The sequence below is a fragment of the Capra hircus genome, chromosome 11, assembly GCF_001704415.2.
Source record: "Capra hircus breed San Clemente chromosome 11, ASM170441v1, whole genome shotgun sequence".
Classification (NCBI taxonomy): Eukaryota; Metazoa; Chordata; class Mammalia; order Artiodactyla; family Bovidae; genus Capra; species Capra hircus.
The window spans coordinates 70,630,364-70,652,217 of record NC_030818.1 but is presented as its reverse complement, the minus strand read 5'-3'; the positions used below and the strand labels follow the sequence as shown (position 1 = coordinate 70,652,217).

At 40.7% G+C, this 21,854-nt stretch overlaps 1 protein-coding gene and 1 pseudogene across 1 annotated transcript in view; one reads left to right on the top strand and one right to left on the bottom strand.

The window, feature by feature from the left end:
* The window catches only part of WDR43 (WD repeat domain 43), a 37,621-nt gene continuing 19,930 nt past the window's right edge, over nucleotides 4,164-21,854 (top strand). Inside the window, exons 1-3 of the mRNA XM_005686855.3 lie at nucleotides 4,164-4,436; nucleotides 13,164-13,301; nucleotides 16,393-16,514. Of these exons, the coding sequence (XP_005686912.1) occupies nucleotides 4,212-4,436; nucleotides 13,164-13,301; nucleotides 16,393-16,514 (485 nt within the window). The 5' untranslated portion in view covers nucleotides 4,164-4,211. The remainder of the gene's footprint in view (nucleotides 4,437-13,163; nucleotides 13,302-16,392; nucleotides 16,515-21,854) is intronic.
* LOC102169485 lies at nucleotides 20,749-21,464 on the bottom strand (annotated as a pseudogene).

Here is a 21,854-nt window from a genome sequence, read left to right as displayed (position 1 = left end):
TAGTTTTCTGTGATTGTGGTTTTCAACCTGTCTGCCCTCTGATGGAGAAGGATAAGAGGCTTATGGAAGCTTCCTGATGGGAGAGACTGACTGAGGGGGAAACTGGTTCTTATTCTGATGGGCGGGGCCATGCTGAGTAAATCTTTAACCCAATTTTTTGTTGATGGTCGGGGTTGTGTTCCCTCCCTATTATTAGACCTGAGGCCAAACTATGGTGGAGGTAATGAAGATAATGGCGACCTCCTTCAGAAGGTCCCATGCACGCACTGCTGCACTCAGTGCCCCCAATCCTGCAGCAGGCCACCACTGACCCATGCCTCTGCCAGAGACTCCTGGACACACACAGGCAAGTCTGGGTCAGTCTCTTGTGGGATCATTGCTCCTTTCTCCTGGGTCCTGGTGCACACAAGGTTCTGTTTGTGCCTCCAAGAGTTTGTTTCCCCAGTCCTGTGTAAGTTCTGATGGCTCTATGGTGGGGTTAATGGCAGCCTCCTCCAAGAGGGTTTATGCCATACCCAGGTCTACTGCACCTAGAGCCCCTCCCCCTCAGCAGTCCACTGCTGACCGGTACCTCCTCAGGAGACACTCAAATACAGTTCTGTCTCAATCTCTGTGGGGCCTCTGGGTCCTGGTGCATACAAGGTATGTTTGAACCCTCAGAGCATGTCTGTCAGGTATGGGATTTGATTCTAAATGTGATTTCGCCCCTACTACTGTCTTGCACTCATATCACTAGCAATGTAATGCTCAAAATTCTCTAAGCTAGGTTTCAACAGTATGTGAACTGAGAGCTTCCAGATGTTTAAGCTGGATTTAGTAAAGGCAGAGGAACAACATCAAATTGCCAAATCCATTGGATCATAGAAAAAGCAAGAGTTCCAGAAAAACATCTTACTTCTGCTTCATTGACTATGCTAAAGACTTTGACTCTGTGGATCACAACAAATTGTGGAAAATTCTTAAAGAGATGGGAATACCAGACAACCTTACTTGTCTCTTGAGAAATCTGTATGCAGGTCAAGAAGCAACAGTTAGAACCAAACATGGAACAACAGACTGGTTCCAAATTGGGAAAGGAGTACATCAAGGCTGTACGTTGTCACCTTGCTTATTTAACTTATATGCAGAGTACATCATGCAAAATGCTGAACTGGCTGCAGCACAAGCTGGAATCAAGATTGCCAGGAGAAATATCAATAATGTCAGATATGCAGATAACACCACCCTTATGGCAGAAAGGGAAGATGAACTAAAGAGCCTCTTGATGGAAGTGAAAGAGGAGAGTGAAAAAGCTGGCTTAAAACTCAGCATTCAGAAAAGTAAAATCATGGCATCCAGTCCCATCACTTCATGGCAAATAGATGGGGAAATAATGGAAACAGTGACAGACTTTCTTTTCTTGGGCTCCAAAATCACTGCAGATGGTGACTGCAGCCATGAAATTAAAAGACACTCCTTGGAAGGAAAGCTATGCCAAAACTAGACAGCATATTAAAAAGCAGAGAGATTTCTTTACAGACAAGGGTCCATTTAGTCAAAGCTATGGTTTTTCCAGTAGTCATGTATGGATGTGAGAGTTAGACTATACATAAAGCTGAGCACTGAAGAATTGATGCTTCTGAACTGTGGTGTTGAAGAAGACTCTTGAGAGTCCTTTGGACATCAAGGAGATTCAACAGTCCATCCTAAAGGAAATCAGTCCTGAATATTCACTGGAAGGACTGATGCTGAAGCTGAATCTCCTATACTTTGGCCACCTGATGTGAAGAACTGACATGTTGGAGAAGACTCTAATGCTAGGAGATTGAAGGCAGGAGGAGAAGGGGCCAACAGAGGATGAGATGGTTGGATGGCATCACCGACTTGATGGACATGAGTTTGAGCAAGCTCCGGGAGTTGATGGTGTGCTGCATTCCTTTGGGTCGCCAACAGCTGGACATGACTGAGCAACTGAACTGAACTGAACTGACCATGGAACTAGGGCCCCAGCAGTAGAATTTTGGAATCCTAACCACTGGCCCGCCAGGGAACTCCCCAGGCTTGTGGTTTTCCTAAGACTTTAATGAGGGAAAGAGGGAAGGGAGTTGAGGGTTGTAACAAGAAAATTTAGGATAAATTAAGAGGAAAGTGCAACCATCAGGGAGGAGAGATGAGGGCTGGTGAAAAGACTACAGGATGAATGAATTAATGGTCTGGTCGGGTAGAAGGACTGGCTGAATGCTGGGAGTTAGAGTGACTGAGCTGAAAAGATTGGAGTTGGTGGTGTAGACTGGTGTGTGGAAACTGCGATTATGAAAGAGGTGCATTTATTGCATGGCAAGGTCTGGGACATGATAGTGGGAGTGAGTGGCTGGTGTGGCATAGAGATCGTTGAAAGGGAGGAGGTCAAGGAATTGATATGCTTGGGTATCAGAGGGTCATCTGTATAAACCCTACATACTCATTGTGTCTGGTTGTCTATGCTCAAGCTCTTCCTCCATTGCCCAGCTCTACAAGTCAATTTCTTATCAGAAAGATGTAGATGTTGATAGTTTCTACATCCTAAGGACTAAATGAATTAATACACACAGAGCACCTAGAAGACTGCCTGATGTATAATTTATATATTCATGCAAAACAAGCTTTCATTTTCATTTACGACTAACAAATCTGTAACTCTAGCTCAGAACTGTCATGAAGACTAGTGCAAGCTCTTTTATAACAAAAATCCTAGAAATAGCTGTCTATACTTTTTTGTCCTTTCTCATCTCCCATTCCCCCCTCTATTTTCCACAATGAGTTATTTCCCTACCTCTGTACTAAAAATGCTTTTGAAAAGCCAACAATGATCTTGATCTTGCCAAGTTCACTGATTCTCAGTATTCATCTTATAGCATTTGACATGGTTTTGATTATGTCATGCTTCTGAAATCCTTATAAAAATTTTGGTTTCCAGGGTATCTCATTCTCCAGGGCTTTAATCACTGTTAACCCTTCTTAATCTTCTTTGCTGGGTTCTCTTTCTGTTCCTGACAGATTGTCACATTTTGGGGCTAAGCTTTTTTCTCTATTTATAGTTACGCTCTAGATGATCTGACCAGTCCTACAGTTTCAAATAGCATCTGAATACCAATGCATGCAAAATTTATGTCTGTGATTTCCTCATATATCTGACTTCCCTCTGAATAATTCTATTTGGATGTCTAATGGCCATCTCAGCCATAACTGTCCAAAACAGAAGTCTTGATTTCCACTCCATCCTGACCTGTTTCCCCAGTTCAGCCAATGGTATCACCATTCACTTACTCTCTCAGGCCTTAGAGTCATCCTTCCTTCACTCAAGTCTTTTCCTCCTCCTTCATAATCAATCCATTTAGCAAGTCTTGTTGGCTCCAACTTCAGGGTATATCTGAATCTGGACCAATTCTCACCACCACAACCCACCATCCTCCTTCTTTCTTGTCTCTTTGCTTTCATTCTTGCCCCTCTACTGTCTCCATGAAACATGCAGGAGGCCTTTTAAAATGTAAATCAGTTTATGTCATTCCAGATAATATAAAATGCAGATTTTACCATGACTCTCTCTACTTATAAAAGATTCAGAGTCTCCTATAGCCCTGAGGGCAGTGGGTTTCTTTTGTGTGTGTGTGTGTGTGTTTCCTGCTGATCAATAAACTGTGTGGCTGAATAGTACCTGACATTTCTTGAATCAGAACGCACAGATTTGGTGAAATGTTATGGAGACGTTAAAAACTGAACATTTGGTGCGGTAACATGGGGTAAATTTGACCAAAGAAGGCTGAATAGACTCTTCCACCTTTACTTTAATACTATTATGACTGATTAAATTGTTAACGTGTGCAGGATTACAGATTGTAAGTGGATAAGGAAAAATGGAAAGGGTTGTCATAATCAAGTAATTATAACTGAACGCTTGTTTCAACCATCTCGTTCAATCATGTTATTTAAATTAAAACAAAAAAACACCTTTTTTTTTTTTTTTAAGGCAGGAGTCCTGTCATTCTCCACTCACTCGTCTCCGGAACAAATTAGAACTGAGCCCACCGGGCCACCGTCCACGGGTAGGCGGTCCAACGCTCGCTTGCGTCTCGAAGAGATGCTCCCTCTGCTCCCTGAACTCCCTCCGCCCTACTTCCTCCCTCCAGGCCCCGCCCCTCCCCGATGCGCCTGCGCACGAGCGAACACGTGGCTGCCGCGGAGCCAGAGCAGCAATGGCGGCGGGTGGTGGTGGTGTTGCGGACCCCCTGTCCCCCGCGGGGGTCCCTTGCGCTTTCTCCCCGCAGAGCCAGGCGTATTTCGCTTTAGCGTCTACCGACGGTCACCTGCGAGTGTGGGAGACAGCCAACAACCGGCTACACCAGGAGTACGTGCCTTCCGCGCACCTCAGCGGTACCTGCACCTGCCTGGCCTGGGCGCCAGCGAGGCTGCAGGCCAAGGTAAAGTGAGCAGAACGGCGCGGGGCGGGCACTCTCCCAAGCTCGGCCTTATTGCCCCCCGGCCCGGCGGCGCGCGGTCTGGCATCGCGCGTGGCCCTCGGAGGCCCGGGGCGAGGAGGCGACGAGCGCGGTGGCGGCGCAGGGTGGGCCCATGCCGCCACCCCCGTGCGCGGCCTGTCCAGAGGGCAGAGAGAACGGGCGCGGCCAGATCCGACGGTCAGTGGACTTGAGCCCTACCGGCGGGCTCCGTGCTGTCTGGGCCTCTCCGTCGCTGGGGCCGCCATATTCGCCGAGGCCCCAGGCCCCCCAGGGGCGGCTTCCTGCTGCCCGGCCAGTTCTCTTGCTTGCGCTCTTGAGAGCTCTGGCTTTTGACAGAGCCCCGCTTTGGGGCAGTACTATTCTCCGACCCTTACCGAGCTCATCGACTTTACTTTGGGCAGTTAAAATGAACAAGTCTGTTTCCTTGCTTCCGGACACCCCCATCCACCCCCCCCCACCCCCCACCTTGGGTGCCGGCTCACCACGTGTTCTCTCCCACGTCTAGGATGTGAGACTCTTGAAAGTCCTAACTTTCCCAGCCTGGGTTCCATTCTAAGCCATTTGAACCTTCTTGCTTTTAAAATTTTAACATCTGCACTGCTAGCCGTTGATACATTTCCTTTTCCCCAAGTCTAAATTCTGCATTAGGACTTGGAGGTAAAGTGAAATTGTAGCTTAACTCAACGAACGTGAGTCCAAGTGAAGTTTCTCTTGGACGGGGCTACTGCTGAGTTAGGGAAAGCTTTTCACTCTTAGGGACCCATCTCAATTAAGATGCCACTCATTTTTGAGTCACTCGACTACGTCTGCACTAACTCAGACGCACGTGGGTACTGCGCCTATAAGGTAGCCAGCCCGAATCAGTGCAGTGTGATTTGAAAATGTCAGTATTGAGATGTGTGGGGTTTAGCTAACACTGTTTCAACCTTTAAAAGTCAGTGTTAAACACAAATGCACTAAAAAGAAAAAAAAAATGTTTAGTACAGATCTTAACTCCCTTTGACTATTCCAGGAAACTTTCCTCTAACTTTTTAGGTTGAAAGTCTGGATACAACTAATTTGTTACACTTTGCATGAGTATGTTTAGATATTTTTCAGGTATTAAGCTAGGTTTTTATACTTTCTAGATGAAGTAACTCCGATTGGCTATTAAAGAAACCTTATCAGTGCACAAAACTAGGACTTAAAAAATCACAGTTGTCATCAGGATTACAGCACTCAGCATATTTCTCCTTTTCAGATTTCTGTGTTTGTATGTTTTAACAGTCTTGTAAAATGATAATAGTTCTAATGGTGATAGGAAATGTGGAGCAATGGTTAGATGGCAAAGACCCAAACTGGACTCCTGGCTTTGAATCCAGGCTTGGTGTCATTGTATTTGTGCCTCTAGTTCTTCATTTGTTAAACAGGAGTAATAGTGCTCACCTCAAGAGTGGTTGTGAAGGTTAGTATTACTTAATGATGCCTAAAACGTCTAGAGTGGTTCCTGGTGTGTAAGTGCTGCAAGTATTAATTGTTGTTACTGTCTCTTTGCATGGTTAGTCCTGCACAGTAGATTAACAACTAACTTTTTGCTTTGTTCAGGAAGAACAACCAGGTTTTGGAAAATCAAACAACTTGAAAAACACCAAAAATAGAACCAGGACTAGAATACAGGTGTTTAGAGCTCAGCTCTTTGTTATGAGCCACAAATCGTTACTATTAGGCTGGCAGACATTTGTCACCCACTTGATGTTCTCTTGCCTTGTAGTTGTATGTCTGAGGAATAAAACTTTTACCTAGTCTTAAACTTACTGTTAAAATCAGTTTGGGGTCATTTACAGCACAATGATACGGTAGAAGAATGGGTTTGGTTTCATACCCATGAACCAAACTTCTTGTGTCACGTTGAGCAAGTCAGTTTCGTTTTGGAGGCCCCCTTGAAAAAGAGTTGGGCTACATTAAAAAAAGTTCGTATAGGCTTCAGTATCCTTTTACTTGTATGCTCTCATTAGCCAGCTGACTCTATGAAATGCCCTAAAGTCACATTTTTAAAAACTTGAGTGTCAGAACTAAGAAAGTTTAACTGACCTCACCAAAGCCTTAATAACCATTGAAGTAGTTGTGGCTGTTAGAGTTGAGGGCATTGATTCCTGATCCAGTGTTCTTACTTGAACCTTAGATCTTGAGTCACAGAATTGAGAACTGGGAGCAATGTAGAGACATCCAGTGTTCATCATCTTGGGATTGTATTCTCTCGGAGCATCAATTTGACATGAAAATTAGGGAGAGAAGTGATTTTCCTGTATTAAACTTGCATGTGTACTTTGTAAAATTTTAAAGTCAGGTGATTTTTAAAGATGATGGTTGCTGCAAATCTTCATTTTCTACCTTTGCTCCTAGCTCCCTGGGTTACAATTCTTGCCACTTAAGTTCTAACATGTTTTCATAAACTTTTATTGTAGATTTATATTATTTTATACGAGTATTCTCTGGTTTAGTAATTGGCAGTTTGCCACTCAAGGACAAAATTTGGTGACATTACACTTATTAGTGAAGAAAAATGATTTGGTGCTGGGTTTCTTGGATGACAGGAGTTAAAGCAGTGGTTCATAAATTTTTAGAAAAATTAGACTGCTGCTTCTTATTCTTGGTCACAGAATGATTATAATTCTTTGCCTCTATGTCACAGTAGTCTTTAGGAGTTTTTTGTATGTATTATGTAGCTAAGCATTTTATTTCAGTGATGGAGCCTGGAGGAAGAGGACCGCAAATGATGATGAGGAACATGCAAGGAGACAGGTTGATGGACTGGGTGAATGCTGTTTTTAGAGTCTCAGGTTTATGTGTTTGAGGCTGAGAAGTTAGATGATATGCCAGAGGCACACATTAAGTGGTTGAGCCACCTGCTATTTCATTGCTCCTTTAAGATCCAAACTTTTCAGTTTTTCACAAGTCCTGAAGAAACAGACTGGCTACCACAGTAAATGCATTTATGTTGCTTTGCTGTCACTGCAGTTAAAATGACCCTGCATAGCTTAGTGCTTATTGAATGAAGCACGTGGCATTTCAGGCTTTGGACAGGGCAGGCATAGTAGCATTAAGCATGTTTCTGGGAAAGACTTGAGCAACCCCAGTCCTAACTCTTAGAGAAGCAACACCGTCTACTTGTGTTACGGTATAATGCTCTGTCTTAAGGTATCTCCAGTGTTTAAACTTAAAAAGAGTAAGGTTTCTGTATTAGATCTTATTGGCAGAAATAAAAATTCCTCTGTGTTAAGATTTAATTTTGATGTACATACTGTATGTAATTACATGTAAAATGCACACATTTTATTCATTGTTATCCATGGAACTTTAGCATTTGCCAGAGTAAGGGACAGCTAAAATAGGCCAAGAAATGGTGGCATAGGAGACCAATTGCAGAATGAAACTTGAAACTTTGCCATGATTTTCAGTGACTAGAGGTCAGTCTTTCTCAAAAATAGGTTTCAAACCATTAGTGGGTTGTGAAATAGATTTAGTGGATTGTGATAGCATTACAGAAATGGCATACACAATATAGAGTGTATTTTGCATAGTAAAGTTTAAGATTTTGGTGAAACTTGTTTCAGCTGTATAGACACATGTTTTTATGAGCGTGTATGTGTGTAAACTCTTCTTACTCGGGGATCTCAGCCTAAAAAGTCAGTGCTTAATTGATCAAAATCAGACTTCTCATAACCTGGTTGTGCTTTTTCTGTCTTCACGTCTATACTATGCCTTGATTTTATGAATCACGCACATGCAGATTCTCACTCAGCCTTCCGATTGCCTTCTAGGTCAAACACTGCTTTCTTGAGACTGTTGTTGGCATTTATTGCTTATCTCAGCCAGCCCTTCACATTGGCAAAGACTCTGTGGTCTGAGTAATAGACCCAATCCTTTTGGTCTTCATTTCTGGTACCTTCTGGAGCTCAGACTTTCTTCTCTCTCTCTCTCTCTCTCTCTTTTTTTTTTTTTTTAAATTTCCCCTTTTGTGTGGCTTGTTGGATGTTAGTTCCCTGACCAGGGATTGAACTGGAGCCCAACAGTGAACGTGCCAGAGTCCTCACCACTGAACCACCAGGAAATTCCCTAAAACTCAGATTTTCTGATCACAGATAGATGAACTAAATTTTTAGCCTACCTTTTCCATTACTTTATATATTTACACATGTCATTAACATGCACATGACATGAAACAAAGTAATATGACTAAGACATTAAAGAAGAAATAAAGACAATTCAGATATACTGTGTCTGTAATGCAAAGCAGAGTATGACTTCAGTCTTAAGAGAAAGAAGAGGTTTTTGCGAAGAGAACATGTTTGAGGTCGACCCTGAAGCATGGTATTTTTTTTTTTTAACCAAATTGAAAATTGAGATGGGTAGGAAAAATTCTCTCCCACAAGGAGGGACAAGCAGATGGGAAAGTGGATTCGTGACTCTGGTGGCTCAGATGGTAAAGAAACTGCCTGCAGTTCAGCATATCCGGGTTATATCCCTGGGTCGAGAAGATCCCCTGGAGAAGGGAATGGTAACCCACTCCAGTATTCTTGCCCAGAGAACTCCATGGACAGAGGAGCCTGACAGACTACAGTCCATCCATGGGTTTGCAAAGAGTTGGACACAACTGAGCAACTAACACACATTCTTGACCAGGGAGGGTAATATAAGGATGGAATTGGAAATGAGACTAGAAAAGGTGGACTGGAGGCAAATTGTGGATGCCTTTGAATACCAAACAGTTGTTTTCTTGATTTCTCTGGGGAGTCATTGAAATTTTTGATCACAGAAATAACAGGTTCTAATAGAAAATGCCAACAGAAGTCTGTCATAATCTATAATCATTAGTACCACTAAACTCTTGATTTCAGAAATATTTAGTAATGGGGTTAAAATATTCAGTTCAGTCGTCAGTCGTGTCCGACTCTTTGTGACCCCATGAATCGCAGCACGCCAGGCCTCCCTGTCCATCACCAACACACGGAGTTCACCCAAACTCACGTGCATCGAGTCAGTGATGCCATCCAGCCATTTCATCCTCTGTTGTCCCCTTCTCCTCCTGCCCCCAATCCCTCCCAGCATCAGAGTCTTTTCCAGTGAGTCGACTCTTTGCATGAGGTGGCCAAAGTATTGGAGTTTCAGCCTCAGCATCAGTCCTTCCAGTGAACACCCAGGACTGCTCTCCTTTAGGATGGACTGGTTGGATCTCCTTGCAGTCCAAGGGACTCACAGGAGTCTTCTCCAGCACCGCAGTTCAAACGGATCAATTCTTCAGCGCTCAGCTTTCTTCACAGTCGAACTCTCACATCCATACATGACCACTGGAAAAACCATAGCCTTGACTAGATGGACCTTTGTTGGCAAAGTAATGTCTCTGCTTTTAAATATGCTATCTAGGTTGGTCATAACTTTCCTTCCAAGGAGTAAGCATCTTTTAATTTCATGGCTGCAGTCACCATCTGCAGTGATTTTTGGAACCCCCAAAATAAAGTCTGACACTGTTTCCACTGTTTCCTCATCTATTTCCCATGAAGTGATGGGACCAGATGCCATGATCTTTGTTTTCTGAATGTTGAGCTTTAAGCCAACTTTTTCACTCTCCTCTTTCACTTTCATCATGAGGCTTTTTAGTTCCTCTTCACTTTCTGCCATAAGGGTGGTGTTATCTGCATATCTGAGGTTATTGATTTCTCAGCAATCTTGATTCCAGCTTGTGCTTCCTCCAGCCCAGCATTTCTTATGATGTACTCTGCATATAAGTTAAATAAGCAGGGTGACAGTGTACAGCCTTGACGTACTCCTTTTCCTATTTGGAACCAGTCTGTTGTTCCATGTCCAGTTCTAACTGTTGCTTCCTGACCTGCATACAGGTTTCTCAAGAGGCAGGTCAAGTGGTCTGGTATTCCCATCTCTCTCAGAATTTTCCACAGTTTATTGTGATCCACACAAAGGCTTTTGCATAGTCAGTAAAGCAGAAATAGATGTTTTTCTGGAACTCTCTTGCTTTTTTTGATGATCCAGAGGATGTTGGCAATTTGATCTCTGGTTCCTCTGCCTTTTCTAAAACCGGCTTGAACATCTGGAAGTTCACGGTTCACATATTGCTGAAGCCTGGCTTGAAGAATTTTGAGCATTACTTTACTAGCGTGTGAGATGAGTGCAATTGTGCGGTAGTTTGAGCATTCTTTGGCATTGCCTTTCTTTGGGATTGGAATGAAAAGTGACCTTTTCCAGTCCTGTGGCCACTGCTGAGTTTTTCATATGTGCTGGCATATTGAGTGCAGCACTTACCATAGCATCATCTTTCAGGATTTGAAACAGCTCAACTGCAATTCCATCACCTCCACTAGCTTTGTTCGTAGTAATGCTTTCTAAGGCCCACTTGACTTCACATTCCAGGATGTCTGGCTCTAGGTGAGTGATCACACCATCGTTAAAATATTAGGTTTCACTAAAATGCACATTGGTTATTTAAACTTATCTGGTTGCATGTGTTACTTGTTTGGACATATGCATCCTACTGAATGAGAAGTTAGTTTTAAAAAAGATCACTCGCTTGGAGAAAATGTATGTGAGTTGTTAGTTGTTTGAGGTTAACTAATTGGATTATTATTTAGGTTTAGACCAATGGTCCTCAAAATTGGGCATATTTTCTATAATATTCCTACCACTAGCCTCTGCTTGCTTCTCCCCAAAAGAGAGATTTTGCTGATAGGGAAATGAGGGCTTTGAATATATTAATGTTTAATTTCTAAAATTTCTTTGTGCTTAAAAAAATAATTCCATTTATCTTTGGCTGTGCTGGGCCTTTGTTACTGCTCAGGCTTTTCTCTGGTTGTGGTGCGTGGGCTTCTCATTGGGGTGACTTCTCTTGTTGTGGAGCACAGGCTGTAGGGCATGTGGGCTTCAGTAGTTGGGGCTCGAGGGCTCCAGAGCACAGGCTCAGTACTTGTGGCACACAGGCTTTAGTTGTGCTATGGCATGTGAGATCTTCTGGGCCAGGGATTGAACCCATGTCTCCTGCATTGGTAGGCAGATTCTTTCCCACTGAGCCACCAGGGAAGCCCTCTGTGCTTTTTAATGCAGCTGCGTATCTACAGAAAAACATACACATATTTGGATCAGCCCATGTCCCACACGTTAGAAACCTCAGTGTAGGTAATTTTAATTTGATTTGGGGAAAACCAAGAATAGAAGAGATACTTCCTAGAATCTTTCAGAGAAGAGTTTTCTGATGAGGTAGTATTAGGTTGGTACACTTTCCCCTGCTTCCCTTGCCTGAATTTGGTGTCTGTGTTCATAACCTTATGCAGAAGCCACATTTGCCCTCTGCGATCATTCAGAGGTGGCTTTAGAAATTCATGTAACTGAAGGTGGAACCTGGGACACTTTGTGATTAAGTTCAATGTTCAATCAAATGAAATGTTACTGATGAGACCATCAGACTTAGACTTTGACTTTAATTGTAACTTCTCTTTTGGGTTTATTAATATAAATACATTTCTCAAGACTTGTAAAATATGCATTACTTTTTCCATATTTAAAGGTATCTTTTTTGTTGTTAAATCTTACAATTTTTTGTTGACTTAGTATGTCCAATGAATCAAATTCTTCAAATGTAACATCTCTATAGGATAATTAAGAGGAAAAAAAGAAGAAAATGCCTTATAAATCTGCTCCTTGATAGTCTGTGCACTGGTAACATCAGTTTTCATTGGTAGTTTTTTGGGTTGGGCAGATTTTTATGTATTGTGAACTGGTTTTTATGTGCTATAGAGCAAAGATCTTGCAGTGTTAAGAAGAAAAAGTTCTCTTTTTTATGGTATTGGTCTCTTTTACATGAAAAGAATGGATTTCTCAATTTCTTTATGTTAAAACAGGCTAATGAGCTTTAATTTTAAAAAAATTATAAATATATGGAAGAAAAGTTGCAAAATTATAATTATTATTCAACATTATAAACTCTAAAATAGTACTCTGAAGTTGTACTCACTGGTTGTCTTCTTGATGGATAGATAGAAGCTGTTAGTTTCATTTTTGAAGTAAGTCTAAGAAGGCTTGGACCATTTGACACTAATCACGAACACAGCGTGGAACTTTCAGATTGACCCTTAATCAGTCACTGGAGCAACTTCTCTGGTGTGTGCTTTGCGCTCCTCTGAGAGTTCAACTATTTTTTGACTCAAATTGAAGTAATTGTATGTTTATAAATATAAAAACATTTGAATCCCGTTTCCTGAAAATGAAGCCACAAGGCAAGGAAAGATTTTGTGGGTAAAGGGGAAAGTATTGGCTGCTTGTATATGGATCTGTAATGTCTTTGCTTTGGAGTGGAGAATTCACTTGGACTTGTTGGGAATGGTTGGTTTCTGAGAAGTGGAAAACAGGCTGCTTGGAACCCTTAGAACCCTACTGAGAGCATTCTAAATTCTCCTGTTTGCCTTCCTTTCAGAGAGGTAGGAGACAGGGACAGGTATTAGAAGTTCTTCCTGCGGAGTGATTATATTCTAAGTAGTGAGAAAGAAATCATCTGAGAGCAAATCCCATCTCCACTTTAAAAAAACATTTCTTAGAAGCAGGCACATTTCATTTGTGGGCTTGAGGGCATTTGCATTTATGCATTAATGATGGTTCAGTGTTTGAAATAATAAAATAAAAAATTGTCTTTTTTTTCCCCCCCAGGAAGGTCCACAGAGGAAAAAAAGGAAATCAGAAGCTATAGGAACAAGTAACCAGGCCGACTTGTTGGCTCTTGGTACAGCAGTTGGTAGTATTTTATTATACAGCACAGTAAAAGGAGAATTACACAGTAAATTGATAGTAAGTACATATCTGTATGTGTATGTTTTATATAAAAGAGAGATGTTGGGAAACTGATTATGAAAAACAAAGCAGTTCAGGATATGCTATAGGATCTGTAGTATAGGGGCATTTTTCTCCCCCTTCCATATTTAAAAGTTTGAAGAGTAATATTTGATAATTGCTGTGATAGGTAACCTCATCATTATTATAGGTCAGAATATGAAGCGTGTGAAGAACTGTTGCATGGGCTTAAAATAAGAAAGGATAGGGAGAATTCTGAGTATCACAGACAGTAGCTGAAAGAAGGAGCACACCACCTCCAGGGCTCTGGAACAAGGGAAGTTGTGAGATTTTTGCTGAAACTCAGACCTCTGAGAAGCAGATGTTGCTCTCTGTACTGATGATGTCTGTCGAGGGAGATTGGCCCTATGGACTTGAGGTCCAGACTTCTGGGAGCAGGGAGTGAGCACAAGCTGGCTGCTGGTATCTTTGAAAGGAGCTGATGAGACTGGTTCTCCAAGTGTTGAAAAAGCTGAATCTTAAGTTCAGCTGCTGCTGAAAGGATTGCTCCTGCTGGGTTGAAGAAACGTTAGGGTGATGCAAACTGGGAGACAAGAAGGAAACAGGTCCCTTGGTCTGGAGCCCACTAATGATCCCACTGGCAAAGCAGAAATGGGGTTTGCAGAGCCCCAGCCCAGCATCCAGAGCAGAGACATGTGGGCTTGGTACTGCAAGGCAGTAACTTAATTGGCACGATTTGTTTCAGACAGTTATCTCTTAGAGTATGTTTTTGATGTTCACTTAGTTCCTATCTGTATATAGGAGTGCTTTCTGTATTTATAAATGAAAGACTTTTCTCTTTTAAGTAACATCTATCCAGAGGTAATTTGGAATACCTGAAGTTAGGGAAAAGAATTATGTCTAAATAAAAATTAATTCATTTTAATTGGAGGCTAATTATTTACAGTATAGTAGTGGTTTTTCCATACATTGACGTGAATCAGCCATGGGTGTTCATGTGTCCCCCATCCTGACCCCCCCACCTGTACGTAAATTTATCAATGAGATAAATCAATGAGATAAATCTGAGATAAAACTATCTGTTGATAGTTTTAGTCAGTTAATTTTGTATCCTGATACTTCCCATTATATTACAGCTTGAGTAATTTTTATATTTGTTCAGACCTAGTTGCCTAAAGTCCTATAAATTGGATAGTCCCTTGTTGGTATTACTGTTACTGACCATTGAGGTCGTTTCTGAATTTTTTGTTATAAAACTTTTTTTTCTTACATGGTTTCCCACAGTTACCTGTAACTAATGAGTCCAAGGTGTGTGCTGGGTGTTTTTATACATAGTATAAACTTTTTCTGAAGTTTCCCTAATTTGCCCTTGTCTCAGCGGTGGCAGGGTACTTGTGTTTCAGCAGTGTCTTTGTCATCATTGATTATTCTGTTAAAACAACAATGAGACTAACCAAAAACCCAAGCTCATTTAGTAGGTGAAAATTTTTATTTGATTTTTAAATCTACACTTAAAAATATATCACTGGTTTTTATATTAAATACTGTAAAAATAATACACAACTGAAAAAAAGTCTTTCAGAAGTATATGTAAAGGGACACTCCCTTCATTCCTCCTTCCTCTGCAAGGTGAGTGTGAGCCTCACGTTTGCTTTTACCCCACTATACCCCAGATCCCATCTTTTGATTTGGTCAGTCTTTTGTGATCAGCAGGAACCTACCATTGGGTGCATGGTGATACTGTTTCAGTCAGGTACAGACATGATACTGATGGAGGTTTGAACTCCTTTTTAGGTCATTTTGATACCTTGCAGGATTATATATAAATCTTTGACAAAGAATGAGTTTATTAGAAATAATTGGTATTGAGTCAGTCAATGTTTGTTGAATGAGTAAATGAATGAATGAGTGGACAGTTGCTAGATTGCTTTCCAAAAAGGTATGCTAGCCCTCTAGCAACATGTGATAGTGCCGTTTTCACTGTAGCCCTACCAGGATGGATATTACAGTGCTAAAAAATTGGTAGATGAACAGACTGAAAATGTTGCTTTGTTTTGCTTTTATCTCTTGGATTACTTACCGAAAGTTTTAAAAAATTTCTTACTGAGTTCTTTCTGTGGAATTTATCCATTCATATCCTTTGTTCAGTTTTTTGTGTGTGGTTATAAAGTAGGGCTTTGAGTAGTTAGCTGTTAGGAAGGAAGGGAAGTATTGAATTTAATGTTTAAAATTATTTTTCTTTTTTGGTGGGAGCAATCTGTATGAAAGTAGTAGTGAGTTTACCTTTATGCTTAGCTTAGATATGTATACAGTTGTTCACTGTATGTATATTTGATGTGGATTTAGGTGGAAAGAGTGAAAAAACAGTAATTGCTCAGAGGGTAGGTTTTACCCTAAGATTTAACACCTTATTCTGCTGAATGAGCTTGTTCTGGAATGTGTTAGATGGGAGACTTGAATTTGTCTTTCTGCAGTTGATGTCTCCATTTCTATGGAGTGCCTCTGACTAAGCAAGCATTTTGCTATGCTAAGTATATTTAAACTTACATCCATATGGTATGAGCTATGACACATGGAAACATTCAATGTTTCCCTGAAGAAACAACGATTTTTAAAATTGAGAGAGTGTTTGGTACTTTTTTTGCAAAGGGATTTTCAAGGATAGTTTTAACTAGAAGTGAATTTTACCTTAAGTGTTGACTTTAAACCCTGTAAGATTTGACTTTAGTAGTTCACTCAAGTGTCCCAGACTGTTGCCACTATACATGAAGTATTTTATCATGCTTAGTGCTGACATTCCTATCAAAAGCAGCAGGCGTTTAGGACTAAGACTTTGACTTATGATGTATGTTTTTCCAGCAGAGGGGAAGAGAAAGTTAATATTTGATAAAATTATAGCAGATTTATCTCATTTTTAATGTTGGAAATGAATACTCATTTTAATGAGGTTAATGGGTAGGCATTTTATTAGGTTAAGGCCTAACATTTTAGTTAAGTGTTCAGTAATGAATCTAGGGTGCATATTATACATTATACCAGATGAGCTTTTTTTTTTTTTTCTTTTAAATTTTTAAAAAAACATCTGCAGAGTGGTGGACATGACAACAGAGTCAATTGCATACAGTGGCATCAAGACAATGGCTGTTTGTATAGTTGTTCAGATGATAAACATATTGTGGAATGGAACACACAGACATGCAAAGTAAAGTGGTGAGTAACATTGATACTTTTGGGATAGCTTGATGACTATTTGGGAATGCATTAGTGTTTTGACAAATCATGGCTGTATTCTTGATATAAGTAAAGTTGGATATTGGATACAATGGGGAATGTAGACACTGGTAAGGTTATAGACTGTTCTCAAGGAATGTGTAATAAAATTGGACATAGAGGATTTTAATACATAAAAGTTTATGTATTAAATACATAAAAAATAGATAATACATAAAAGAGGATTTTAATACATAAGTAACGGTACGGGAGTAAAATAACTGCTTAAGAGATGCCATAAGGTAGCATGTAATTCAGAGAAGGCAATGGCACCCCGCTCCAGTACTCTTGCCTGGAAAATCCCATGGACGGAGGAGCCTGGTAGGCTGCATTCCATGGGATCGTTAAGAGTTGGACATGACTGAAGCGACTTAGCAGCAGCAGCTACTGGTCAGATGAGTAGGGTGGTGTTGGGAAGGCCTGGTGGAAGAGAAGAATTTCAGCTGGTCTTCTTAAGAGAGGTAAGATGGATAGGGCAGGAGAATCTTTTTGAGGGTGGGGAGAGGAATTTGGCGTGGGGATATGGCAGGAGCAAAGGCTAGGAGAAAGAAAAGTGAAAGATTTACTTGGAATGGAGTAGTGGAATTTAAGAGGAGGGCCATGCTGGGGAATAATGGCTGGTAGAGGATATGAGCCAAAATATCTGTATAAGAGTCTGGCCGTAAGTTTTTGATAAAAATCTCAGACAGTCTTCTAGTTCAAGCACCTAAACCTGTGAGTGACTGTGTAGTAGGTGCTTAGTTAATGTGGACTGTTGAATGTAGTTGAGCTTACGCAGATGAGGATCCTAAGGAGGGTACTCATGGTCTTACAACTAATAAGTGGCAGGGGAGTTCTAATCCTGCTCTCTTGAATTCTGGCACAGTGTTTTTCTGCTGTACTAAAACTACTTTTTTAGAGTTTTAGATTGTTTGGTAAGCAGGAGACACTGAAGGTCAATGTCATAGGAGCAGAATAACCCAAATAATGTTTTAGGAAGAAAATCTTCTAGGATGGTGTAAAATATATGGGAAGGAGCTAGTTCAGAATCAGACAAGCTAGTTCAGAGGAAGAGTAGCTAGACCCAGCAGAAGAGGTGGTGAAAGAGGCTTAGAATCTCACAGGTTTGGGGCTGGTGGTGCAGAGTGAGTCATCTGCCTAGAGGTGCAGTGCGTTCCATTAACCACACTCGTGGTTGTAAAGAGACACCTGTGGAGGTTCTTGTCCACTAGGTCAGGGTGGGGCCCATGCAGCTATACTTTTAAATGCCATCTAGATGAGAGTTCACCAAGCCAGTCCTTCCAGAAGTGACTGATAATGTTCAAGGCACTCATCAACATGTTATACACAGTATTGTTTTTGTAACACTGCAAGGTGGTCTCCGTCCCTGCTTTGACTTAAGAGAGAAGTTGAATCAGAGTCTGAGCTTTCACCCAGCTACACTCTCTCATACAGTATTGTGTTTACACTTTCATTTTTGGCATTCTTATGCTATAGTTAATTGATTTTATTTTCCATTTTAGGAAGATGAGGATTTAGCTCTTAGTCCCTACCTTTTTCCATCCCCATTTTCCCAGTGTTGTAATGTCACACTTTGATTAAACAGTATTCATTGTTCACGTTATACCTACCTAAATACTGTTTTAGATGAGGCTTGGACTGTACTGTTTGTATTATCTTTGGGCACAAAATTTTGGGGTGTATTATTTCTTCATTTGCTTAGTTTTGTATATACTTGTCATTAGTTCAGTCTCATTCCTGCAATAGTGTAAATGTCATTTATTTTCAGACACATCAGTTGATGAATCAGTTATTTAATCTTTGTAGGCTTTCCTCCAGTTTCATTTATTTCTCGGAGGACTTCTCTGCTTTATTCTAGTGATTATCCTGAGATTTCCTTTCATTATCTTGAAAATTTTCTTGTCGGATGGAACCTCTGTTTCCTAGATCCCATTCTTCTCTTCGTGGGTTTATTTCTTCCTTTTGGTGACACACACACATTGGTAGCTTCCTGGAAGACAAGCAGAATCTCAGTACATTTACCATGCATGTCTTCCAGTGTCTTTATTCTGTCCTCACAGTTGGTTAATAATTTGAAGATACCGACTTTGAGTTGGAAGTAATTTCCCCCAGGATTTTGAAGCATTGGTTCTTTTTTTTTTTTTTTTTGGCTTTCATTGTTAATTATTCTTATACACTGAAATATTCTGTGTTTTGTTTATTTTTTTCTTTAGTCAGTGCATTGTGTTGGCCCTTGAGGAACTATGCAGCCTGGGAATTCATGTTCTTCATTCTTCTTGTACTGTAGATCTGAAAATTTAATTCCTGCTTTCTCCTTTCTCTTATACTACATACTGTTATTTAGATTGGACTAATCCTTTAAGTTTCTTACTGTATTCTCATTTTAACTCTTTTGTCTTTTCCTTCAGTTACCTGGGAAATTGCTTCAATTTCACCTTCTAAGTCTTGTATTGAATTTTTAAGTTCCTCAAACTAAATTATTAACTTCTGGGAGCTATTTTATGTTCTTTGAATATTTCTTTTTCATTCTGTCATGCTTCTTTCATGCCTATAATATTTTCTAATTCTCTGAAGTAGTGCAGGATTTAAGTTTTTTTTACTTATGTCCCTCTTGAGGATGTGTTTTGATTTTTGTTTGGTTTCTTTCATGTTAAAGACATTCTTCAAGTGACCGAAGATCCTTGACTGCCTGTTGTTTTTTGAAAATGAAACTTTAAAAAGCTGCTTGGAAAGCCTGTGTGGGTGTGTGGCTCAGTTGCTGGGCTTATTTGTCGAGTGGTTGGGAGGCCTTCAGAGTTAGTATTGTAGGTCACTCCTCTGGAACCAGTCACATTTCCTATTGCTTTTCCATCTTTAAAGTGCACATTACGCTACTTGTGTCTACAGGTCTGATTTAGTGGGTCCAGGTTGGGGCTTCAGAATTCACACAAATTCCCAGGTACTGCTGATGGAGGGAAGTTAACACATTAGGTTGCAAAGCTCTTAATGGGGAGGGGGGCGGGCTTTGGTGGTGTTAGCTCTATGCTGGCGTTTCCTGTGCCCAGTGGTAAAGTAGATTCAGAAAGCTTGTCAGGATGGTGATGTCTTTTTTTTCTTTAAACTCTCTCAATTCAGTGACCAGATAGTAAATAAGGAATATAGGTGAGTCCTGAAGCTGTGGGATTTGGTGAAAAATTGTCAAGAATATTTGGTACCAACGAGGGTAAAGGAAAAGTTCTTGCTCGTTATTGCAGCATTTCTTTGATTGTTGGTGAGGTTGAGTTTTTCACATTGATTGTCAGGTTGCCTTGCACAGACTTCTCATTGTGGTGGCTTCTCTTGTGGTGGAGCACAGGCTTTAGGGCTCTTGCACTTATTGCTTCAAGACCTGTATTTTCCCAGACCAGAGAGTGAACCCATGTCCCTGCATTGGGAGGTGTGTTCTTAACCCCTGGATCACCAAGGAAGCCTTGTTTGTCTGTTTTGATTTTGAGGTTTTTTTTTTTTTTTAAATCAAAGAGTTCTTTCTCTTTCTAAAAACGCTTATTTGGCTACACCGGTCTTAGTTGCAGTATGTGGGATCTAGTTCCCTGATCAGGGATTGAACCCAGGCCCCCACATTGGGAGCATGAAATCTTAGTTACTGGTCTACCAGGGAAGTCCCTAGGAGTCCTTTCTTGAATATAAAGAGATATTTGTATATTCTGAGTATTAATTCTCTTTTTAAAATTTAAATTTATTTTTTAATTGAAGGATAATTGCTTTACAGAATTGTGTTGGTTTCTGCCAAGCATCAACATGAATCATACATATACATATGTCCCTTCCCTCTCAAACCTATCTCCCTCCCCATCCCACCCCTCTAGGTTGTTACAGAGCCCCAGTTGCCTATATATTTTTTATATCTTTCCCCCCCCAGGCTTTTGCTTTTAATTTTTATGACTTATTTGTGGTAAGAAGTTCTATTTAATTAAATTTGTTTGTTTTTTCTTTGTGATTCCTTATTTGTAATTGCTTTGGAAGGCCTTTTCTAACCCCAGAATTATAAAAACATTCTCATAAATATTTCTTTATTTTTCATCAGTTTTGATTTAATTTCTAAAGTTCAATGTGTATTTTAAGAATCTAATTTTGTTTTTTCTTTTTTTTTTGAAAAGCACTTGTTACCGTTTAATGAATTTCCCAGCATGTCACTTCAAGCTACCAGTACACAAGCTGCACCTATACCCTTAATCTTCTCCTCAGCTCTTCTGCTGAAGAGTTTGGCCTTGAGTTTGGCCTTCATGCCTTGGGAGCTTTCCCTTCCCCAGAACTCTGTAGTAACCTAATCACACAACATCAGTGATAGGAGCAGCTCCAGTCTTGGTCTTGGCAGCATTTACCCGTGTCTGTGTACTGACCAAGGTCCATAATTTATCATGGTTGATAGTTGGGCAGAAACCCTGGTTCCTCTTTAAGTGGTACTGCCTCATACCGGCTTTCCCGAAGTATCTTGGGTGATGTTTTCTGAAGTTGATTCTGTGGTGGTACATGCCACCAGCATTACCTCGGGCTTCTGTGTGTTTCCGGTGTTTGCTGAGGTGACTGTGGCCGTGGCTCAAGTGGCTCCTAAGTTTCAGGTCTTCCTTAGTTTGGATGGCATGTTGGCAGCCTAGATAAAAAAGAGTAATTTTGTTTTTCTGAATGAGTTATTTGACAGTTCCAATGTGACTAGCAGAGCAATATATTTTCCACTTTAGAATTAACCCTTTTTGGTAGGAAAATTGCTGCTGTTATTTCTTATTATATAAGTGAATAGCCAGGCCAAGCTCCTTGTTGCTTATAAAAGTTTGTTAACGTCTGTGACAGTCTGCAGACACTCTTGCTGCTAATCGTATTTGTGATATTAGAAAGGGATCATCTATACCTAACTTATTTTACTCTATCAAATGGGGGCATATCTGTGTGCATTTGGGGTAGAAATAGCCTTTTTGTACCATAGGTTGAGAGATCATTTGTGCTGCTAAGTAAATTCTCTTCCAGAGAATGCAGGAGCTTTGGAGGGAATAGTGGCTTTGCAGAGGTCCTGCCAGCATGCCCAGTTTCCTGGGTATTAATAAAATCTACCTGATGGATCACAGGATACACAGCTACCCATGATACACTCTCACAGCTCTTAGTCACCCATTTCCTGGTACCTCTCCAGATTCTCTGTCCTGTTGGGGAGGCAGGACCTTGGAGATCTGTCCAGGGTTGGTTACTTGACTCAAGTTTCGGGGGATTGCCATTTGGCCTAGAATCTTAAGAGGCATTTTTAAGGCC